Source organism: Ambystoma mexicanum, chromosome 9 (genome assembly GCF_040938575.1).
Source record: "Ambystoma mexicanum isolate Mex_15411 chromosome 9, UKY_AmexF1_1, whole genome shotgun sequence".
Taxonomy (NCBI): Eukaryota; Metazoa; Chordata; class Amphibia; order Caudata; family Ambystomatidae; genus Ambystoma; species Ambystoma mexicanum.
This window is the reverse complement of record NC_090931.1, coordinates 970059482-970081463: the sequence shown is the minus strand read 5'-3', so window position 1 is coordinate 970081463 and position 21982 is coordinate 970059482. Positions and strand designations below refer to the sequence as shown.

General features: G+C 47.4%; 1 protein-coding gene across 4 annotated transcripts in view; it reads right to left on the bottom strand.

Annotated features, from left to right (window-relative positions):
• The window catches only part of GAD1 (glutamate decarboxylase 1), a 356368-nt gene that overhangs the window by 113513 nt on the left and 220873 nt on the right, over positions 1–21982 (bottom strand). For all 4 annotated transcript variants that reach the window (XM_069616186.1, XM_069616187.1, XM_069616188.1 and 1 more), the window contains one exon: positions 5161–5273. In XM_069616186.1, coding sequence (XP_069472287.1) covers positions 5161–5273 — 113 coding nt within the window. The remainder of the gene's footprint in view (positions 1–5160; positions 5274–21982) is intronic.

Here is a 21982-nt window from a genome sequence, read left to right as displayed (position 1 = left end):
ACAGGCCCAATTGTACTCACTGCAACTTGAACCCGCAAATGGAAACTCTTTGTGAATCAGGCACATATATGTGTTGATATTTTTATTCAATGTGCTGTGATAGTTTTTAGAACATTTTCTTCCAAATATTGCTGCCCACACGTTCATGTAGTTAGATGTGTATAAACGTCAAAGCTTCGTGACTCGCATACATCGCCCCAAAAATCGCTTGTTTAACCTCTGACATGTCCTGCCTTTTCTCACGTGCGCCCTCTTGACCCCATATCATATCGTGCTTGTGTGCCCGAGCCAGCTGTGACCATATATATATCTCATGTACATATTATGCAGTGTACCTGGGAGGAAGCTGCTTTGACCATATTTAACACATGTACTCATTATGCAGTGTACATTTTAGGATGCTGATATATAAATTGTAAAGTCTCGAACGACCTCTGCTTAAACCACTATGAGAGATGTGTACACATATCTAGTTGTGTAATGTATGGAAGCTTGTGGGGAGTGGATAACGAGGGGAGACTCGTGAGCACTGTCAATTGATTTCATTAATTTTAAAGATTTTTTTTTTTAAAACTGGTAGGAGATATATATGCACGTACAACAGAGCTTTTAAGTTTGGCTGCATAAAATGTCTGCTATAGTTGTATGCAAAGTAGCTCCACAAATGAACTGATTTGATTGTGATCTTAACTGAATAATATTTGTTCTTTTAATTTGTCCAATGAGATGAATTAGATGATATATTTTTTAATCTGCTTTTTCTTATATAACTTTTTCGTTTTGATAGCCATGTGAAAGGTTTAATATGTAACCAAATCACATTAATAACAAATACATATTTGACAGGGCCTGCGGCAGCGACCCTGCAGTTATGGTTATGTTGCTCAACCAAAAGGAAGAGCAGTTTTTGGGAGGCTTATAATTTTGCCCCCCAGACCAATCCTTATGAAACTTTTCAAAATAAGTATATTGCCTCGTCAAATCGATCCTGCGAAGTCTGGGGAGGTTTCCACAAGGGCGGGGGCAAAGTTATAGGTGGGGTCCAAAAATGTGTGGTTTTTCCCATAGATGCAATGGAAAAAGAATTGTGCTCACGCCTACAGCCCAAACCGCTGGATGGATTTTCACAAAATTTGCGGCAGGAATGGCGGCTTGGTCCTGAAAGCAAGCCTATGTAAATTTGGTGTAAACCCGTCCAGTATTCTTTTTTAAAATGACCAAAAACTAGGTACAAATAAATTAGTAATATCTGGGCTCGGTCCGCAGACTAATTTCTCTGTTCAGTCCATGAACGGGCCCCCGATTGGTCCAGAGGGCGACTTGATGTCCGCGGACATCGGACACGTCTGCTGATTTGGTCAATAAAAAACGTGAGGTGCATCAGATTTTTGGAAACCCCCGCCATGTTGGATCCGCAGACAGTCACCGATGTCCGTGGACATTGCGGTAAACATATATATAAAAACACAACATTGTACTTGTCAAACTAATGAAACAATCTCTGGGAAGGTGAGGGGTGATGAGGATGGGATGGGAAATGGCCTTAAAAAGCCAAAAAAACAAGCGTTTTTCTTCTCTGATGTCCGTGAACAGTCCGCGGCAGTCATGTGATGTCTGCGAACATATTAGATGTTCGGGGGCATCTGTGCTTATTTGTGCATTAGAGGGTTGGTGAAAAGCAGTTTTTGGATGGCTTATAACTTTGGCGCCACTCAATGAAACTGCATGAAAATATGGATTTCCATTCTGGACTTGATTCTGAATGGTCGTGAAAAGTGTGGTGCTGTTTTGTCAAAAGGGAACAAAATTATAGGGGGGTCCCAGAATATTGTGAAAGGCTTATGAATGTGATCCCATTTGATGAATCTGCACACACATTTGGAAAAAGATTTCAGATCTAGATATAAATGTTTTAGAAAAAATTGGTAGGATTTTGTCATGTGGAGGCTAAGTAATATGACTATTGTATGTACGTACATTTTGACAAGTTTGAAAAAGTAAACATGGGTGGATTTCCAGCAAATCCTTGTAAGGCGCATTAGCAAGGACTTGAAAGCATGGTTTTGCAAATGTGTCCATGTTTTATTTTTTGACAAGTGTCATAATGTAGGTTCAAAAAATAGTTATATACCTTATGTGACTAAGATATAGCCTGAGGCCATGGGCATTGGCCAGAATGTCCAGGTCATGGCATAAGGTCATGGATCGGACAATTTGGCTACTGGCCATGACCACGAGGGACGACTAATGGGGAAAAAGTGGCCATGGCCACCAGGGACCGGCTATGTGGTAAAGTCTTTCGAAATTGGGATAGGTTTGAAAGGGAAAAAAATGTGCTTGTCGTAATATGGTCATAGGGTTCTCTCTTTGCTTTCTGCAGGCTGCCAGGGAAAGGAAAGAGGGGATCTATATGGAGCCCTGCCTTCCCTTTCCATGGTGGCCATCTTGGAAAAGGATTTTCCTTCCTACAGTGGGACGCTGCACGCGTCGCAGTGTAGGAAGAAAAATCCTTTTTTAAGCACCCTGGGTTACCGCTTTGGCAACCCAGGGTGCTTATGGCCTTCATCCCTCATTGCAGGGGCAGGAACAGGTGATAAAGGTCTGGAGCCCTCGTTATCTGCCCTCGCTTCACTTGGCCCGATAACTTGGGCTGGCAGGCTGTTAGCCCCCCTTCCAGAACCTGGCATGGGGGATAAACGCCACATTATTCCCAGTAGCATAACACAAAATGTTAATGGAAATGTTGGAAAATCTTATTGAGTCTATGTACTTTACTGAGAAAGTAGATGGAGTCTATAAGATTTTTTTTAGTTCTATTTTTTATCTGTGAAAGGTGGTTCCTAAATGAACCTTTTTTTGTTGTTTTTTGATAATTTTTTGCAGGAGTGGTTAGAACGTAAGGTGGGGTGGAAAATGAGGGAAGAGGTATCAAACACTAATATGGAGGGGCGGGTGGACAAGGGAAGATGTTGTGTGTGTGTTATATCTAAGGTAGAGGGTAGTGTTTCTCATGCTCCTTAATTACAGCCATAAAAGCACTTCGAAATTGCTCCCCCCTGCAGAGTGGTTTATTGCAGTATATACAGAGTACTGTTGTCTTCGAAAGATTTGGTTCAACAGCCTCTTTTATTGCTTGCAAGGTAGCTGGTGGGATTTTGTGTCCCACAGAAGTAGATTGTGTGGTTCGAGTACTGGTTGAGGAAGATGTGATGGAGGAAGACAGCCTACTACTTGCTAAGAAAGGAACAAAGTTTCTGAGAGCATCGCGGTGACTAATATAGTGCTGCCGCTCATGGAGATGGTCCCGTAGGAGCACTGTCCAGTTAGTCCACGACTTAGTGCATTTTACTTTGGTAGCTTTAGCCTTTGGTACATTCCCAACAGTGATAAAGAATTGCCACACCCATGATTCTCTCTAGGTGCTAGAGCTAGGCACTTCCTCTACCTCATCTTCTTGGTTCTCTTCATTGTCTTTGGAAGTACTGTGCTTTTTTTGTTGTGAAGGTCCTCCAGCTGGTGGTGGTGGTGGCTCTTGGGGAGGAGGGATGTAATAGCTGATGCCATTTATAAGATAAACAGCAGTTTTGCTACTATTCTGCCAAGTATATGCTCTGTGCTAGATTGTTAATGGATAATGAGTAAGAATAGGTGTAGGATCCGTGCAGGGATACATTTTGAGCTTGAAAGTTCCTATAACAGCACAAAATGCAGTTCCGAACTTTCCACGAAACATAGACCCGTTCACGAAGTGCGGACACGTTCGTGAACACATCATCATGCCGCGCGCAACGTCACTTGACACTGTCCGAAAAGTTCACGATGACGTCAGACATTCGCGGTCGTCGACGAACGCAAAACAGTGGGAAAAGTTTCAAAAAGTGTATAGAAGTGTTAAAAATGATGCTAGAAGGTGAAACTTTGTAAAGTAGAGAAACATGTTGCTATATTGGGGTACGTATGATATTAGTAAGTTGTAGGAAATTAGCGTGCACTGGTAAAAACCCCTGAAATTCACGGAAAAAACATTGTTAAGGGGATGTTATGGTTAAGTTGCACTAATAAAAACCGATGAAATTAACTGAAAAAACTTTTTTAAAGGGACTTTATGGTTAAGTTGCACTAATAAAAACCTATGAAATTCAATGACAAAACTTTGTTAAAGGGACGTTAAGGTTACAAGTAAAACCAAAAAACCTCAGAAATTCACCAGTTATGGTAAGCTAAGCAAGCATAACTGGCACCACCACTGTGCACTGCTAAAACTAACACCCAGGACATGAAAGATGACATCACAAATGCCATTGATGACATCACTGATACATCACATATCTGGGCCACTTGTTTTATCCAGAAAAACCTTTTTCAATACATTGCAATTAACGGCTTATATATTCTTTGCAATTTGTTCCGATCTATTTTTCCCAAGCAAAGAGAGTTGTTAGCTATCATATGTATCAACAACTGGAATATTTTGTGTAAAAGAGTAAGCAAGAGACCAAGGATTAAAGCGAATTCTGATGGTGTTGCTATGTATTATAAGACATAAAGTACCCCCTAGGAAGGGTATTGCAAGTCAGCACAGAATTCAGTGACTGTATAAAGGAGCACAGCTCTTGGACTTGTGTATCTAGTAGCTCAAACAGCTCTTTGGAGACTAGCAATATCCTTATAACTTACAATAGGGAGTTCTTCATCTCACACACTATTTATACATCTTTAAAGGGGTAATGCATATACCTCTGTATTATGGGTTAATCCCAATGCACATTATCACTGTCTGTGGGAAGGCCAATCTAATGTCTAAATCACAGACTTGAGTTTGGAAAAGCAAAAAGGTTTCCGAGTCTGCAGAACCTCGGTTGGTGTATGTGTCCCCTGTGCGCTATTGCGGGCGCCATCTTACTTAGAACAGCTGATGTGGCTAAGGAGAGCGTGCGTTAGTGTGCCCGGTGAGAGCAGTATGCATGATTCGAGCACAGAATCACAAGACATTTGCCGTAATATTCACTCACCCGTCCGGCACCTTATTTGCAAAAGCAATATCCTCCATCCGGTTTTGTAATGAAGCGTAGTATTTTTGTGACAGGAATACGATGACGCACATATTGTGGTACATTCACACTCTCTTGTCCATAGGCGGTAATGAAGAATGACACTCACCCGGTGAAAATATTCCATCCCCTTCTTTATTCGACCATCCAACAATTTCCCTCATCTTGCGTAGAGTGATTTGTTCCATCAAGACGAAAACTGGTGCAATTTCATAAGTAAACCTGCAATGACAATCACCATCGCACACTTAATGAGGTCACTACACACTTCAAGTGCACTAGGAAGTGCTATTTGATCAGATGAAAAATGGGAAATATTTATTGATCAGTAATTATGAAATACTTTTATTAAATTCCCTTTCTAGTTCCATCACAATTGAATGTATATCTGAGAAATGCAAACACATTCATCTAAATGCAAATTTTGGCAAAATGCAACCACATCTCTGGTTTATGGAGAGCGAGAGCGGAGCAAGTATCACTGCGGCTGCACTTTGATATGCATAGAATGTGTCGCTGCCCTCATTCCACAGCCTGTGGAGGCCCAAGCACCAGGCAGTTCCACACAAAGATAATTACAAATATTGAACTATGTCTTCAAACTCTAAATGTAATTATTTATGTGGCCCTATCTCGCTAATAATCCCCCCAAGGACAATTTTCTTTTAACTCTACCGTGTGGTCAATATCTGTCCAGAGTAATTACAAATGATGATTTTCTAATTACCAATTACACATAGCAAGCGTGCAGTCAACTGTTCGACCCAATGCAGACAGGGGCCCTCTCATAGGCCAGGAAGTCACGCATGCCATGTACAACATTCTGAGTACAACATGACACAGCGTGCATGCTACCTGACTTGCGTGATGTGCAATTAAGCACCGATATGCATTAGAAGGCGAGTTACGCAGACAAGCTCCTATTAATTGTTTCCACTTGCAAAGAATGCGAGAACACAGGCCTTTTCTTGCCTCCTTTTGCTGCTGAATAAGGAATGGAGGACACAGTTCCGCACCCCCCAGAAATTGCATTCTATTCAACAGCAAAACAATGAATACAAATCGAAAAAATAAATAGTTTTGCTCCCATTTTTGCCCTCATCCTTCCTTCTCAGATATATGCAAGCAGTATTTTATGCAAGCCCATGTTGCAATTGCACATTTTTCCCTGGGAACATGGGTAGGTTTATTTTGATTTATAGAGCTCACCCAGCAAGCTTAATTGTCTCTTGGAGCTTTGCTGCAGAGGTTCAAAGCTTGCCTATGTGGCTCTCCGGATAGAATGCAGGTGAGGGGTGGCGCAGCAGTAGGGTGGGTGGCAGGGCTAGAGCAGGGGCTATCTGGCTTGCGTGAGCCAACGGGTCAATGCACGGGTGCAGCAGCAGGCTCGGATTATCAGCAGGCGAGAGGGTTCTATTTCTCCTTCAAGGATCCGAAGAGAGGACAGAAGCTGCCAAGGCGGCTTTCGACAGCGGGCTCAAGTTTTACCTGGGTGCGAGGGTCGTCGTCGTTCATGCAGTGAGCCGGGGGAGAAGAACATTCAGGAGGAGACTTTATTCCGAGGGTTAATGAAATGGTCACACCTGAGAAACTCTGTCATCTGCAGTGCTGGTCATTGGGCCGGCTTTGGGATCCGGCACCAGATATGTAGCCGGATCTTGGGATCCAGCCAGAGTCAGCCGCCGCAAACCCCAAACCCCAAACCCATGCTCTGTGCTGGGTTACTTCGACAAAAAAAAATTAAAACAAAAACACCCGCGACGGCACAGAGTCGGGGGATGGAGCAGCTCATGAAGGCTCTGCTGGCTCCGCCCCCCTACGTGTACACAGCAGGACTTTGATATAGGTCACAGCTGCAGGACACGCAAACTGTAACTTTGTCAAGAGGTCACCAGAGGAAGTTACAGTCCTCAGCCACGACCGGGTTTATTTATTTATTTATGCAATGTTTGTCGGATACATGGACCCAGATTATTTATCCATGCAATGTTTGTTGGATACTTGTATCCGACAAACTTTGCAAGAATAAATACATACCCCTATTAACATTTAAACTATCCCACACGATGCAGCCACCCAACTGCTTTCAGAGGGGAGCTGCCGGCGCAGGGCCGTGTGTGCTTCAAGTAAAAGAAAACGTTGCTTACGGCAAACATACATCACCTTGTTTCAACAGTACCCAAGGGGGAGTTTTTTTTATAAAATGAGATGCAAATTGTGTATTTTAAATAATATTTACTCAGCAACACTGGTCAAAACTATTATCCGCATAGTGAAGTAACTCATCATCAGTGCCGTGGAAGTGGTTTAAAGTGGAATTGATATATAGTTTGGCAAAGAAGCAGCATGAAAGAATTTGCACCGTTTTAAACTATTATTTTGGACATTTCCTTTGATAGGAGGTCAATTGCCAGCTCCACCCTTGCCCAAAACCCTGCCTCGTCGGGCACCTCCCCCAAACTCCGCCCCACCCTGTACCTTGTGGGATCCCCTACCACATTTTTTCCATTTCCACCACTGGTTATCTGGCAAAATCAATGAGCACTCAATGAGTCAAATATCAACCATGGAAACCAGAAAATGGGTTCAGCATTACGGGTACGATGTAAAGCATTACAGCTTTTGGATCGGTAAAGAAGCAAACAACTTGTCAAAAACCCCACAGCCAGTTACCGATGAGTGGACTGGTATCATGCAAGCTCCTGGGAGCAGTATAGCTGAAATCAGATGTGAAGAGGCAGCCAGTACAGGGCAGATCAATAGGTCATGAGGTTGGCCGGATGCACACATAATGGGTTAGCTTTGATAATAGGTAGAGAGTATTCTGAGTGAGGTGCCTCCCTCACACGAGTGATATTCCATTTCAAAAATATAAAGCCTTGGATTAGGCAAAAACAACACTTCATTTGCCAGGAAGTGGCAGAAGTGTACCATTCTATGGCAGAAGTGTACCGCTCTATGGCAGAAGTGTGCCGCTCCATGGCAGAAGTGTGCCACTCTATGCAAACTACTGGAGTGTTTGGCTTCATAGAGGACAATCTCAGCATCCCTGCACTGGAGAACAAGCCAATTCGAGCACCTCTTCCCATTCAAGCTCAGTAAATATCCTGGTGCACACATGAACTAGGCACCGGGCAAAGCTAAAACCAGGCAACTCCAAAGCTTCTGCTGGCTCAGTGATAGGGGCACGGGGCAAGCTCTGGGTGAGCTTGGAGGGATTCTTTTAATCCAAAAGCTGTGATAGTTGCTTCCCAGTGCTTGCCGCCAAACATTGGAACTCCATGCCCCCACCACTGAAGACAGGCACATCACTTTGGCCCTTCTGCAAAGGCCTCAAACCTGGCTGTTCACCCAGGCTGATGACTAATGTACACATCAGTGTAGGGCAAGCATGGGGTTCCCACGGGTAGCTCACAAGGACACTCCCAACATACCGGCTGCACTTCCTGTCTGGCCTAACCCATTTATCTGCTGCCCTACTTCATATACAACACATGCAACTCTTGCAACGACAAACTTTTCCAGGAAACCTGGAAAAATTGTAAGATAAGGCTGTAACCTGTTTACTTGTTTTCACATATGACTGTAACCAATTTCTTAAGAAAAAGCGCCTAGATGCCTCTGGGCTTTGTGCGCTACATAAATGTTAAAATAAATAAATAAGTAAATAAAGTTGTACTGAAAGTATAGGTCCAATGCCATGTACATTCACAGTCCCTTATTTGGCAAAACTAGTAGCGTCATTTCTACCTTTCCAACAAGAAAGACCATATCGAGGCAATCACTAAGTCAAAGCTCAACTACCCCAATGCTTTATACTTCTGCCTGGAAACAAGTATACCAAGTATCTCCAGGTGTTCCAGAGCCAGGTGGCCTGCTTGATCCATTGAAACAACCAACAATCACACCCCATGCCGCTCTTACTCCCGCTCGCCACTGCCAGCCCAATTGGCTTGAAGATCTCCGCGCCATGAAGACGAAGCCTTCTGGGGAAGGCGCTCTATTGCCTGCAAGATCGGATCCGGCACTGCATCCCTAGCAAAGCTCTGCGGTCTGCGAACCTGGCTCCGCGGACCGTCCCATTGGTCATGGCGACACTGTTGCTCAGCGGAACTCGGGGCATCGCAGGGTGCTGCTACCTTACAGCATTTCCCAACACCAGACTTTGCACATTCCGTGACTATCACTTATTCTGCTGCTCACCTCTTCTGCACACCTATTTTTAACTTTCGTGCCAGGCACCATGGTCGTACATAAAAGAGATGCAGAGAAAATATGAAATGTATTAGTGCGTTTCCTGTTTGTGTCTTAACGACTACAAGAACGGGCTCCGGTCTGCCCGTGCATCCCATACGGCGTGATCCCTGGACCCTGGGTTGGTACCGGGACCTACACATTCTGTGACAAGCATGAGCAGGTTTCTTTCGAATGTGTGCTTACAGAGAAGGAGGTTTTCAGCAGATCTGGATCTCATGACCCCATGAATGTAGAAAAATAGTGTTGGGCGTTGTGTTCCCAACCATTCATCTTGACCTGATGGTCCATCCCCGAGAACTGCCTTTATTAGATGCAGGAAACGTGAAGTTCAGAAGGTGTGTGAAAATGAGCGTTGTGTATTATTGTGCAGCGCAGACATGTATGTTGTATATTAGATCCATGTTTGATTTGCCAGTTTAATATTTTGGCACAAAGGTGATGTCAGGTCAGATACAGTTGCATCATCCCCTGAAAAGGGGATAAGGAAGCCACAGGACTAGAAGTGGGACATATCATGGCGCAAGGTAACGGGCCTCTGGGTGGAGTGTGGAGCCTGCATGTGCACAAGCTCATGACAGCATTGGGTTTAGACAGGCGGCTGGAGTTACAAGAGATGGGGAGACAGATGGCAGAAAGCCTGTAGGTGGCACAGAGCTAGGCGAGACGGAAGGCATCGGCAGTGCAGAAGGGGAATCCTTCCTCCTGGAACTCACCCTGCATCTACTGGACATGCAGACCATCACCCTCATAGCCAGGCTCATACAGCGTGGGATTGAGAGGAGCGGTCATCAAATGCATACTGCCAAACTCCACTACTCAAGGTGCTGCATTTCTATATAGCAGGCAACTTCCAACACACGATGAGAATGATGTATGGCATTTCCTAGCACACCTTCTCAGTTGCCCTACATCAGGTTTTCAATGCCCTCTTGCCGCACATCCGTAGGCATGTCCCTCCTGCTGCCCAGGCCAATAGCAATGCTGCAGATCTTCCTGAACTGGAAGCCGCAACACACAATAAAGGTACAGAGGAACAGTGATGGGGGTCCCTGCATAATCCATATGCTGTGTCCAGCTTCCATGATCTACCCATGATGCCATGGTCCTGGGCAATAGAAGCCTGCTCCAATACATGGTATATCCTCCTCACGTTGTTATTTCTTCGCCCACTTTTCCCCTCTTCTACTCATGACTCCCATTTTCCACTCTCTGCTTCCCTTTTTCATTATACACTCCACTCTTACACACCTGCCTTTCTATCTTCCACTCCCCTTCCCTCCACTGCCCATGGCACCCCCTTGTAAAACAAGCAGAATAAATGTGCATAGGGTTGAGGTCTGGAAGCAACGCAGTCACTACATGTCAACATACCTGTATTGCAGCACATATGTCAATCCCATGATATCCATTCACTATTGACAATTTGCTGGTAACTCTGGATAAACCCTCATGCCACTGCTCCTGACATCCATCTGGGATTCCAACAATGTGCATAGGAGGAGCTACCATCAGGAACACACCAAGACCATCAAACAAGAATCTTGGACCCTGAAGGCCAAGTCACAGTGCCTACACAAGACAGCACCCTCTAATCCAACTCATAGAAGGTCTGCAATATTGTCATCCTATGCTGCATGTTGCATAATATGGCTATACGCACCTACGCCAAACCGGGACATTGTAGATGCAGACAATAATGAGGATTGGAAGGAGCTGAAGGATGCGTGAAATGGACGTGTCAACTGTCATGATTTTATCAAAAATTTCTTTAGGGCATGAATGTGTTTACATTTCTTTAGCCCCTCGGAAAGCCATATCTGTTTTGTAGGTCAACCTATACACCGTATTCGATTCATTTGGGCATGAAATAATTCCCTCAAAACAACATCCATCACATCCTCAAGACACCCAGACACACCTATGTCTCTCTAACTGAACTCCACCAAAGCCCAGACAAAATTAGGTTCCACTCTGACTCCCTAATCCAATGCCCATCAATGCCACAGTACTGTGGGTGCATTTAAAGGCCCCCAAACAGAAGTCCCTTTCACATGAATTGCAGGATTTTAAACATTGAAACAAAAACGGCCTGGCCTTTATTTTTGTTTTTCAAGCAAAATTAAAGAGCAATGTGTAAAGAGGCCTACCTGTCATTACCAATGGATAAGCACCATTTTAATTCACAAAAGAAGGAGGAATCAAAGATCCCTGAACATGGAAAACAGGATTTTTTAAATTGAAAACAAAAACGGCCTGCAACGGTGTGCAAATAAAAGCAGTTTGAAAAAGTGAGAACAAAAAAAGTATCACTGCTCTTAGAAAAATGTCAGGAAAACAACATGATGTGCGGGTTGACCGAAAGCAATGTATATTATGTTTCACCCACAAAACTACAGTGACATTTGGAAAAGCCACTTTGTCTTCATGCAAAATGTCAGCCCACGGCAGACCCTGGCTGTGGACAAATCTTCACAAGGAGATCCCCTAGTCCCAGCCTGGATGCCACATCTCCCATCTAATGACCAACAACAATAAAATGTCCTGCTAAAGGTGTCGAAATTCAGTGTTCTCCAGACCTGCTGGCTCTGAAAGCATTGAATTCATAAAAAGTTACCCTTGGCTGGAGCATGACTAATATGTGTGAAAATGGGGGCACTAACTTCAAAGGGCAAGCTTCCAAGACAAAGGAGACTGACTGATTAAAAAACCTCTGGATACAGGCTGACCCAGTGAAAACAAATGGCCGGAAGGCAGGAGTGCCATTTGTCTCACATGAAGATTCACAATTAATTTAAAGGACTATTATCATTTAGGCCTTTTTTTCTCAGCAACCATAAGGCGGATTGATTTAATTTTTGTACCATTTTTATGTAATTTCCAGGCGTTTTTGGAGATATAAAATGTATCTACCACTGACTCAGGGAACTGTAATGGCCAGTTAAACTAGGTTTCTGGCTGATCTGAACATGTTCCAAATGTGAGCGGGTGGAAAATGAAATTAGTTAGATAAGCCGGCCACCAAATCCGTACCATGTAGCACAGCCATGTGGCACATTTCTGCCGTTTCCATAAAAAAGCACAACAGTTATGAATATGTAAGTTATTAAGCATAGCCCTAATTTCATTTTCAAAAGGTGGTGGAGTCTGCTTGCCTTGAATCCTTTCCCTTTATTGTGGGGGTCGGGAGGGCAAAACCGTGTAGATCCTTAGCTTATTTAACCAACAATATTAATTTATTTAATTCTCCTTTTGGCAGAACACTACAGGGTGAATTTTGTTAAAATTCAAAATGAACAAAGCTCACTTCCCAGTGTGTGCTGAAAACTATAGCCTATAAATTAATTGGGTAATCCTTGTTGTCCAACTGACCCCAACTTCTATAAGGAAGCGGGGTATCTTTGTTCTTAAATCAGTCCATCCCTTTTATCCAACTTACACAACACAGGCCTTTAAGTAAGGGGCGTCAGAAATCCAAAATTCCCCAAATAAATCACATGTTTCTGTCTAACTTCCCAACATCGACCAAAGCAAGGGGAGACGATCTTCCCAACATCGACCAAAGCAAAGTTTGTCTGAAAAGCATACCACTAAATCACCCTGTGATTTTAAACCAAAAGTGTGGGTGAAATCATAATTGCCATTAGTATTTGAAACAATCTTTAAATCCTACTGCTAGCCTTCTAAGCCGGCAGGAAAATCAAAATCACACAACATCACATGATAATTGCCTTCGTTATTGATCAGTGTAATGATTTTGCAAATTGAAATTTGCATAAAGTGAAGAATTGGGATTGCGTTCTTTTTAATGTCACTTTTGTGATTTATTTATGCTGAGAGAAGTTGATTGTGTCATGCCACAGATCAGGTGGCGTTTAACATTTTCATGCTAATTTTGATTACTTTTAATTTAAGTAAAAACCAATATATTTCCTGTACACTGGCCCGGTTCTTGGCTCATTGTTAGCTCAGGGGGGAGGGATTCAAGGGGCATGATATGTGTCTGAGATAGGGCTGAAAAAGAATCTGTTAAACAGTTTGTTGCGTTACCACTTGAGTGGGGAGGGAGGGAACTCCCAGTTTTGATGGTGGCATCTCAATAAACCGTTACAATACACAGTGATTTGATCATAAGAACATAGCGTATGGTCATATACACACTAGAAGGAATAGGCTTTTGTGGTAAATGAGCTATGTCCATTTGTTGAAAAGGAACTTCTCTCCCAAAGCCCACAATGCCACCAAGATCTTGCATGGAGGCTGCCTCAGACTCCCAGGGCTCCATCTGCAGGGGAGCAACACTGCCATCTACAGTGCATTGGTGCCGATAAGATTCCCAGCACCCCACGCTTCAGGTTATTACAGTTTTTCTTTTTATTTATTTTTTCCTCCCCTTTTAGAGTTGGTTCATTTTTTGTTTTTTCTTCTTGTACTGACTCGTTCTTTTCTTTTACATGTGTGCATTTAAAGTTTTTTTTAAAACTAATTGATGCAATAAAAATTACAAAAATAAAAAAATAAAGAATTACAGTTTTTAAAAAACATTTGACGCTCTTGGGGTGGGAGGAGACAGCCGTAACTCGAGTCTTCCACATTCACTGAGAAGGCTGCCCATTTGCAAGCAGCAGCTTTAGCCAGGAGGTCGCCAAACAACGTTGACGCCTTCTTGGCCACCGCCTCGTCCAGTACCTGGTGGTATTGGTCTAGTTGAACTTTAATCTTGTTTTGCCGTCCATCCTTGTATCCTCGTTTGCACCTGCCATTCCTAATGGCAGTGAGGATTTCCGAATGGACTTCGGCTCGTAATTTTCAAATGGATGATGCCTCTTTTTTTTTGTATTGCACACATGCGTTAACTCTAATAATAACCACATACAATATTTTTACTGCATGCTATATTTTAAAGTTATGCTATTTGTTTCTATGTTTGCAACTGTAGTCTTGCAAGTGGTGGCTTCTCCTGCAATTGCAGTATGATAATGGTAAACAATGGATGCAGTAATTTTCTCAGGAAGACCACCAAACTCATAATGACCCCAGAAGTTACTGCACGTGGCACCAATCTTACATGCAGGCATATTCCCTTATTGTCATCAGTAAACGTGCAACATGACGGAGCTCTCTTCAAGAGTGTGAAAGGATTGCGCCAATTACACAATTACTGGACGCTACCCAGTCAATTTACCAAAGCAAATTTCAGAGTGGTACATTTCAGGGCAACCATAATACCGAAAATACTGAATATATTAAATAAATATATATAGGGTAGTGGCATAAGGGGTTAAAATGGGTTGGGTGGTGTTATATTGTTAGAAAACGAGTGGGGCTGGGGGGGCCCAAATGAAAAAAAAATATATATTTTTTCTGTATTTTGGTTACGGTGAAATGTACCAGTCTGAAATTTGCTTCGGTAATATCACATATAACCTTACTGGACATTACATGTACCCAGATCTGTGTTTTATGAATATATTTAGACATTTTTGCCGGTGCAACTGCTGAAACTAACACAGCAAATAATGTCGCTGACGACGGAAAACCCAACATAAAATGGAGGAGGCAGCAGGTTAACCCCTGCGGGGTCATGCCGCCGGCAACTTGGGACCCTCCCCCTGGGGATAGGAGGTCAAGGGGCGGAACGGCGCCAAAAGGCCAAATAGCCCAAAAGCCAGTAAAGGACTAAACAAAAGAAAAGGGACGGGGCCAGCGCATTATAAGCCGGCAGGGCCAGGGTGCAAGGCATATCGCCCCTGCACTGGGACCCGGCCGCCGCCTCACCAGTAGGAAGGATTTCGTTGTCATTTCGTTTTGTGCAGGAAGGAGTTCTTTGAATCCGGAGGACCGCCCAGCAGCTGGAGGATCGCACAGCTGATCGGTGTGCCGGGAGCCGAGTCGCGGCAGCAGAAGAAGGAGGAAGGCACCAGGACCGCGGAGGAGAGCGCAGAGCGGGCAAGGCACAGCGAAAAGGCAGGGCTGGAGCCCGGGACCAAGGATCACCCAGCTGAGCGGAGTGCCGGGACTGAGCAGAGCGGCACAAGCGGACCGGCTCGGCACGACTGGGAAGGAAGGGCTGGAGCCCAGTGAGAGGCAGAGGCCAAGCAGGAAAAAGAACCCCCTCGGCGCAGGAGCCGGCGGAGAGGAGGATGCAGCGAGCAACTCCGGCGCGACCAGGCGCCAAGGCAGGGCAGGGGCCCAGTCAGCAAGAAGGTACAGCGGGTGCATCCGGGGCAGCGACCCAGCATTAAGGCCCCGGCTGACCCAAACGACCCCCCGCTACGGGCAGAGCCCACGAACCGGGTCCCGGCGCACGTGGCAGTGGCCACGGCATCGCACAGGCCACCCTCTCACAGGAACACGCTGCTCGGCAAGCCGTGAGGCAGCAGCCTCCTTCTGAGCGGCGGCGGGCAGGAGGAGGGGGCCGTGTCGACACACGCCAGGAAAGGGTGCAGAGAGGAAAGCACTAGGGCAGTGTGAGGAGCAAGGAAACCACGGGCAACAGCAACAGGCTTCCCGGGAGGGACAGACAGGAAGCAGGTGGCTGACACAGCAGGAGAGCCACAAGCAATGGATCTGGCGGCTTTTATGGAGATGGCCAGGGTGGCAGCTGAAACCCAGGGCCCGGACTGGATGACAAATATGGTGGCCCAGCCAAGCCAGGAAAGGCCCGGGCACAGCCAGAGGGCGGAGAGCTCCACTCTGATTTTTCAGGACAGCGGCAGTGAGGCCACGGTGGTCGAGGCAGAGATTCACAGCTTGGAGGAGGATGAAGAGGAAGAGGTCCAAGTGAAAAAGAGGAAAAGGACAATGACGGCTAAGGCTAAGGCGAGCAAGGAACAGGCCAACACCACCAAGAGACCGCGACAAAAGGGGAGGGCGCAGGAAGATGTGGCCTTAACGGCTCCTACACCTGCTGAGGCTCCTGGGAACCGAGTGAGCCGACCCAGCACTCCTGTGACCAGAACGGTGGAAGTCGCTGGTGGAGCAACCACATCCCTGGAGATGGTAAAAGGTATGGTGATGAAAAGCATGGGGGAAAAATGGGCAAATGCCAAATGTTGTTGCCAATGCTAGTATGTTGGAGGGGATGATGATTAATGGGGGAGCAGCCACGCAACCAAGGGCAACTCAGGGTTTAGGGGGGCCATGGTGCAGAGGTAGGAGTCAGGGCTGGTCTCAGACAGGGGGAGTGAGTCAGCTGCCACAGAGGAGCGGGATCCCACCCTGGGGTTTCCTATCTGTCGGGCTTCCTAGTGTGGGTCCACCTACCGGGGGCAGTCAGCAGGCACAGATAGCAGGGGTACCGGGGGGACAGGAATGGTGGATTCAAGGGCTGAGGGCTCCGGTTACCACTGGGGCGGCCCAGCAACCCGTTACGGCCCAGAAGGAATGGGGGCCGGGGCCAGGGGCGGTCTTACCAGGGGGGCAGAGCGCAGCTCAGCTGCCGGCAATAGGCCCGAGCAGCAGCGAGACAGGGGTTGTTTGGGGCCAGGCAACCCAGTATGGGAGACCTATGCCAGGGTTCGCACCGATACGGGCTACAGTAAATTCCTTGGTGTGGCATATTCCATGGGCAGTCAAGGAGAGGCTGTGGAGGAAAGAATTTATTGACATCTTTGACTTCTTAGGGATTGTGCCCATGGGGGGAGGGCTGAAAGAGCTGTCCGAGAAAGAGAAGGAAAAGAGGGACAGAGAATGCACCAAGGTAGAGCACTCCATTAACAATTGGCTAAAGGCTTTTAGGATGCACATGTCAGTGATGTTGGAGAGGTACCGGCAGGATGCACTGGCAATGATAGCGTATGAGCAATATGTGCATGACTTGTATCAGAAATATGGCGGCAAGGGATGGTTGGATTACGACCAGGGCTTTAGACTAAAGATGCAAATATGGCCAGCAATGTCATGGCACGAAATGGATGTCGGGGGGTATATGGACAAGGTGGTCCCCTGCAGGGAACCCGAGGACAAGCCGCAAGGGGAGAGGTCCCGGAGGGGGGAGGCAGAGGCGGGTACTCACAGCGTGGGAGAGGGTCCTTTCGCGGGCCCTCCTCCTGGGTGTACAGGGCAGCAGCCCACCAGGGGGAGCAAGAGATCTGCTGGAGGTTTGCAGAGGGCTACTGTTCTTATGGGAAGACATGCAAATACAAGCACCAAAGGGGTGGCGGCACGGGTCCTCGCAAAGCCGCCCAGGGGAGGCTAACCCCAAGGAAAGGAGCAAACCAAAAGAAAAAGCAAATGTTGATTGATATGCCGGCAAAACAACGCAATGTGGGGGAATTTGTGAATGTCAAGCGTGTGAGTAAAGGGACATTGCCCACACCAGTTAGCCTCCTTGCCATGACTCCCTTCTTGAATATGTATCACAACAAAGCCGATGCAAAGTTGTTATGGCAAGGGTTCAGGTGGGGCTTTCGGATCCCGGGGGCAGGTACCCAAGGGGGGAAGGAGGCGGCCAATTTACGATCAGCACTGAGAAACCCGAGGTGGTGGAAAGGAAGGTGGGGAAAGAGGTGGAGCTGGGGAAAGTGGCCGGCCCATTCACGGCACCACCCATGAGCAATCTGGTGGTATCCCCACTGGGGTTGGTACCAAAGAAGGAAGAGGGCCAATTCCGCCTGATCCACCACCTATCCTTCCCCGAGGGACAGTCGGTGAATGATGGCATCCCTGAGGAGCAGTGCAGGGTGCAGTACGCCTCCCTGGAGGATGCAATGGTGAAAGCAGCAGGGGAAGGGGCAATGTTATGGAAGGCAGATGTGGAGTCAGCCTTTCGACTACTACCAATCCACAGGGACAGTTACCACTTGCGGGGTTTTATGGTGGGGGACAAGTACTACTACGACAGGTGCCTACCCATGGGTTGCGCCATTTCGTGCTCATATTTTGAGGCATTCAGCTCCTTCTTGGAATTTACAGTGAGGCTGGGGAAAAAGGGAGGGGGAATATTGCACTACCTAGATGATTTTCTCTTCATTGGGAGAAAGGGGACGGAAGAGTGCAGGGCCCTGATGGAGGAATTTCAAGGGCGGATGGAGCAGTTAGGGGTGCCCTTGGCACCAGGGAAGACCATGGGTCCGGCGACAATATTGACTTTTCTGGGGATCGAGATTGACTCAGTGAAAGGGGGATGTAGGCTCCCGCAGGACAAGGTGCAGAAATTGTGGGGCTTGATTCAGGAGCTTTTGGGGAAAAACAAGGCAACCTTGCGGGAGTTACAGTCATTGGCTGCGAACCTCAATTTCGCAGGTAGAGTGATACCGGCAGGTAGGGCGTTTGCCAGAAGTGTGAAACTAAAAACAGTGGGGTTGCAACAAGCCTCTCAGCACATCCGGTTGGGTTCAGAGGTGAAGGAGGACCTCAGGATGTGGGAGAGCTTCCTAACAGAATCCAACGGGGTGGCGATCTGGAGGGCGGACTGGGCCAGCAGCCAGAGGCTCAAACTGTTTACCGATTCATCGGGGTGCCTGGGTTTTGGTGCGATCCTGGGGGACAGGTGGTATGGCATGGCATGGCCAATGGAATGGCACAAAGAAGGTGTCACTAAAGACATTACTCTGCTGGAGCTATTCCCCATAGTGGTTGCATTTAAATTGTGGGGGGGGGCAGCTGCAGAATACGAAAGTCGCACTATGGTCGGATAATTTGGCAGTGGTGCAGATTATTAACACAGGGTCATCCAGCAATCTGAGGGTTCTAAGGCTCCTCAGGGAGCTCACCAAAAGTCTGCTAAAGCTGAACATCGAGGTCAGGGCACGGCACATTCCAGGGGTAAAAAACACGGCCGCTGATTCTCTGTCTCGTTTACAGTGGGACAGGTTCCGAGAAAGCTGCCCCGAAGCAAGGAAAGAGATGACCCCATTCAAGGAACAATGGTGGGGGATGATTGGGGTGATCTGACCTCATTGGTAGAGACAGCCCTGGCACCAGGTACAGCCAAAAGGTACAGGTCGTGTTGGGATCGTTTCACGCAATTCCAGGAAGAGGTGCTAGCGGGCGTCCGGGGGGAGAAACTGGTACGGGCATTCATAGGCTGGTGCTGGAAGAAGGGGAAGACTCAAGCGTGGGTAGGCTACCACTTGGCGGCCATAGCACATTACGCTAAAGTGAGGGGGGAGAAAGGCCCCACCAAGGAGCACTACGTCATGCTAGCCATGAGAGGCTGGGCTAGACAATCCATAGCAAAACCAGATGAGAGGCGGCCAATTGATATCGTGAAATTGCATGGGTTAATTAAATGTCTAAGTTCAGTATGTAGCGAATAGGCCGAAAGGGTGCTGTTCACGGCCGCCTTCACGGTGGCATTTTTTGGGGCTCTCAGAGTCAGCGAGCTGGTGCCGGAGAACAAGGACGGGAAGGGGAAGGGGGTTTTGCGCGTCAGGGACGTCCAGGTAGGAAGCACCCAAGTCGTCATTTATGTAAGGAGATCAAAAACGGATCAAAAGGGAAAGGGGGCGGCATTGACCCTGCAGGCCATTCAGACAAGCAGGGTGTGTCCAGTGGCGGCAGCGGCCAACTTTATACGGCAACGGCGGCCATCGGGGGCAGAGGCGCCGTGGCTCATGCACAGGGACGGGTCCGCATTAAGCCTTTTTCAGTTCAGGAAAGTGATGGCACAAGGTTTGGAAAAGATGGGGCTGACAGGGGGCCGGTTTGAGACTCATTCATTCCAGATAGGGGCCGCCACCTCCCCGGCGGTCTGGGGGTTAGGGGCGGAGGACATCAAAAGACTGGGGAGATGGTCGTCGGGATGTTACAAATGTTATGTCAGACCAGATAAAATGTAAGCTAACCATGCCGTTCCCTCCATTTTCAATTCCCAGCGACGCACCGAAAGAGGCTACGCACGGTGTGGGTAGTGGGGCACTCATTCATCTCAAGGGCCGGACGAGCTGGACTCAACAGCAAGAGACTTTGACGGCTGGAGAGTTCAGGATTGAGTGGCCCGGGGTGCCAGGGATGAAATGGGCTCAGCTAAAGGGGCAATTGCAAAAGCTGCTGAGTAGGCGGCAGAAGCCGGAGGTGTTGGTGGTACACTTGGGAGGGAACGACCTGACCAGCCTGGGGAGGGGTGTCCTGCTGAAAGACATTACAAGCTCACTGCAGGAAATATCGGCACAGTTGGGGGAAACAGAGATTATATGGTCTGAGGTGATTCCCCGGGCGCAATGGAGAGGGGCAGAGAGCCATTCAGCAATAGAGAAATCAAGGAGGAAGCTGAACGGGGCCGTTGCCAAGTTCTGCAGGGGCAGAGGTTTCCATCAGGTCAGACATGGCCTGATTGACGGGAAGACACCCAAGTACTTCTTAACGGATGGGGTGCACCTGTCCGCAAAAGGAATGGAGCTCTTTTTCTGGAACATTTGTACCAAATTGCTGGAGTTATGAGAAGGAGTGAGGAAGGGGGGAGCCACGGTGGGCGGGAACCCACCAGTTGGCGTGGCGGTGTTTGGGCAACTAAGCACAAATGATAGACTCCGGACGAGCCAGAAGGAAACGGAATGGGTCTTCGCTCTTCCGGACCAGCGCCTCTTGGGGGCCTAAACGGCGGGGGCGTCTGGTGGTGACAAATAAGGCTCAGCTTCCCCCAAAACAAACGGCGCTCTCCCCACCCACAGACACCTGCATGGGCAGGATAGGAACAGGTATAATGGGTCGGGGGAGTTGGGGGCCTACTATACCAGGTATAGGGGGAAGCAAAGGAAATCCGGCAAGCAAGCGCCACACGTACAGACTGAAGTTCACAAATGTGAACAAATAATTCTGTTGTCATGGAAATAAAACTGCGGCCAAGTTTGCCATTTGAAATACCGTGTCATGCCAATTCATTGTGTGATAAGGAGAAATGCAGCGGGGTGCATGCGCAAAGAATAATTGGCAGAAAAGGCAAATGGACGGTTGCAGGGGTTATGTCGCTGACGACGGAAAACCCAACACAAAATGGAGGAGGCAGCAGGTTAACCCCTGCGGGGTCATGCCGCTGGCAACCTGGCACATCCCCATGGGGATAGGAGGTCAAGGGGCGGAACGGCGCCAAAAGGCCAAATAGCCCAAAAGCCTGCGAAGAACTAAACAAAAGAAAAGGGGCGGGGCCAGCACGTTATAATCCGGCAGGGCCCGGGGTGCAAGGCATCTCGCCCCTGTACTGGGACCCGGCTGCCGCCTCGCCAGTAGGAAGGATTTTGTTTTCCACCCACCCACCCACGAAAGACAAGGAAGGAGGAGGACACCTGGGCGTCGCTGTCGCAGGACGGCCAGGGCAAGATATGACAGGTTGGCGGTGTTTGGGCAACCAAGCACAAATGATAGACTCCGGACGAGCCAGAAGGAAACGGAATGGGTCTTTGCTCTTCTGGACCAGCGCCTCTTGGGGGCCTAAACGGCGGGGGCGTCTGGTGGTGACAAATAAGGCTCAGCTTCCCCCAAAACAAACGGCGCTCTCCCCACCCACGGACACCTGCATGGGCAGGATAGGAACAGGTACAATGGGTCGGGGGAGTTGGGGGCCTACTATACCAAGTATAGGGGGAAGCAAAGGAAATCCGGCAAGCAAGCTCCACACGTACAGACTGAAGTTCACAAATGTGTACAAATAATTCTGTTGTCATGGAAATAAAACTGCGGCCAAGTTTGCCATTTGAAATACCGTGTCATGCCAATTCATTGTGTGATAAGGAGAA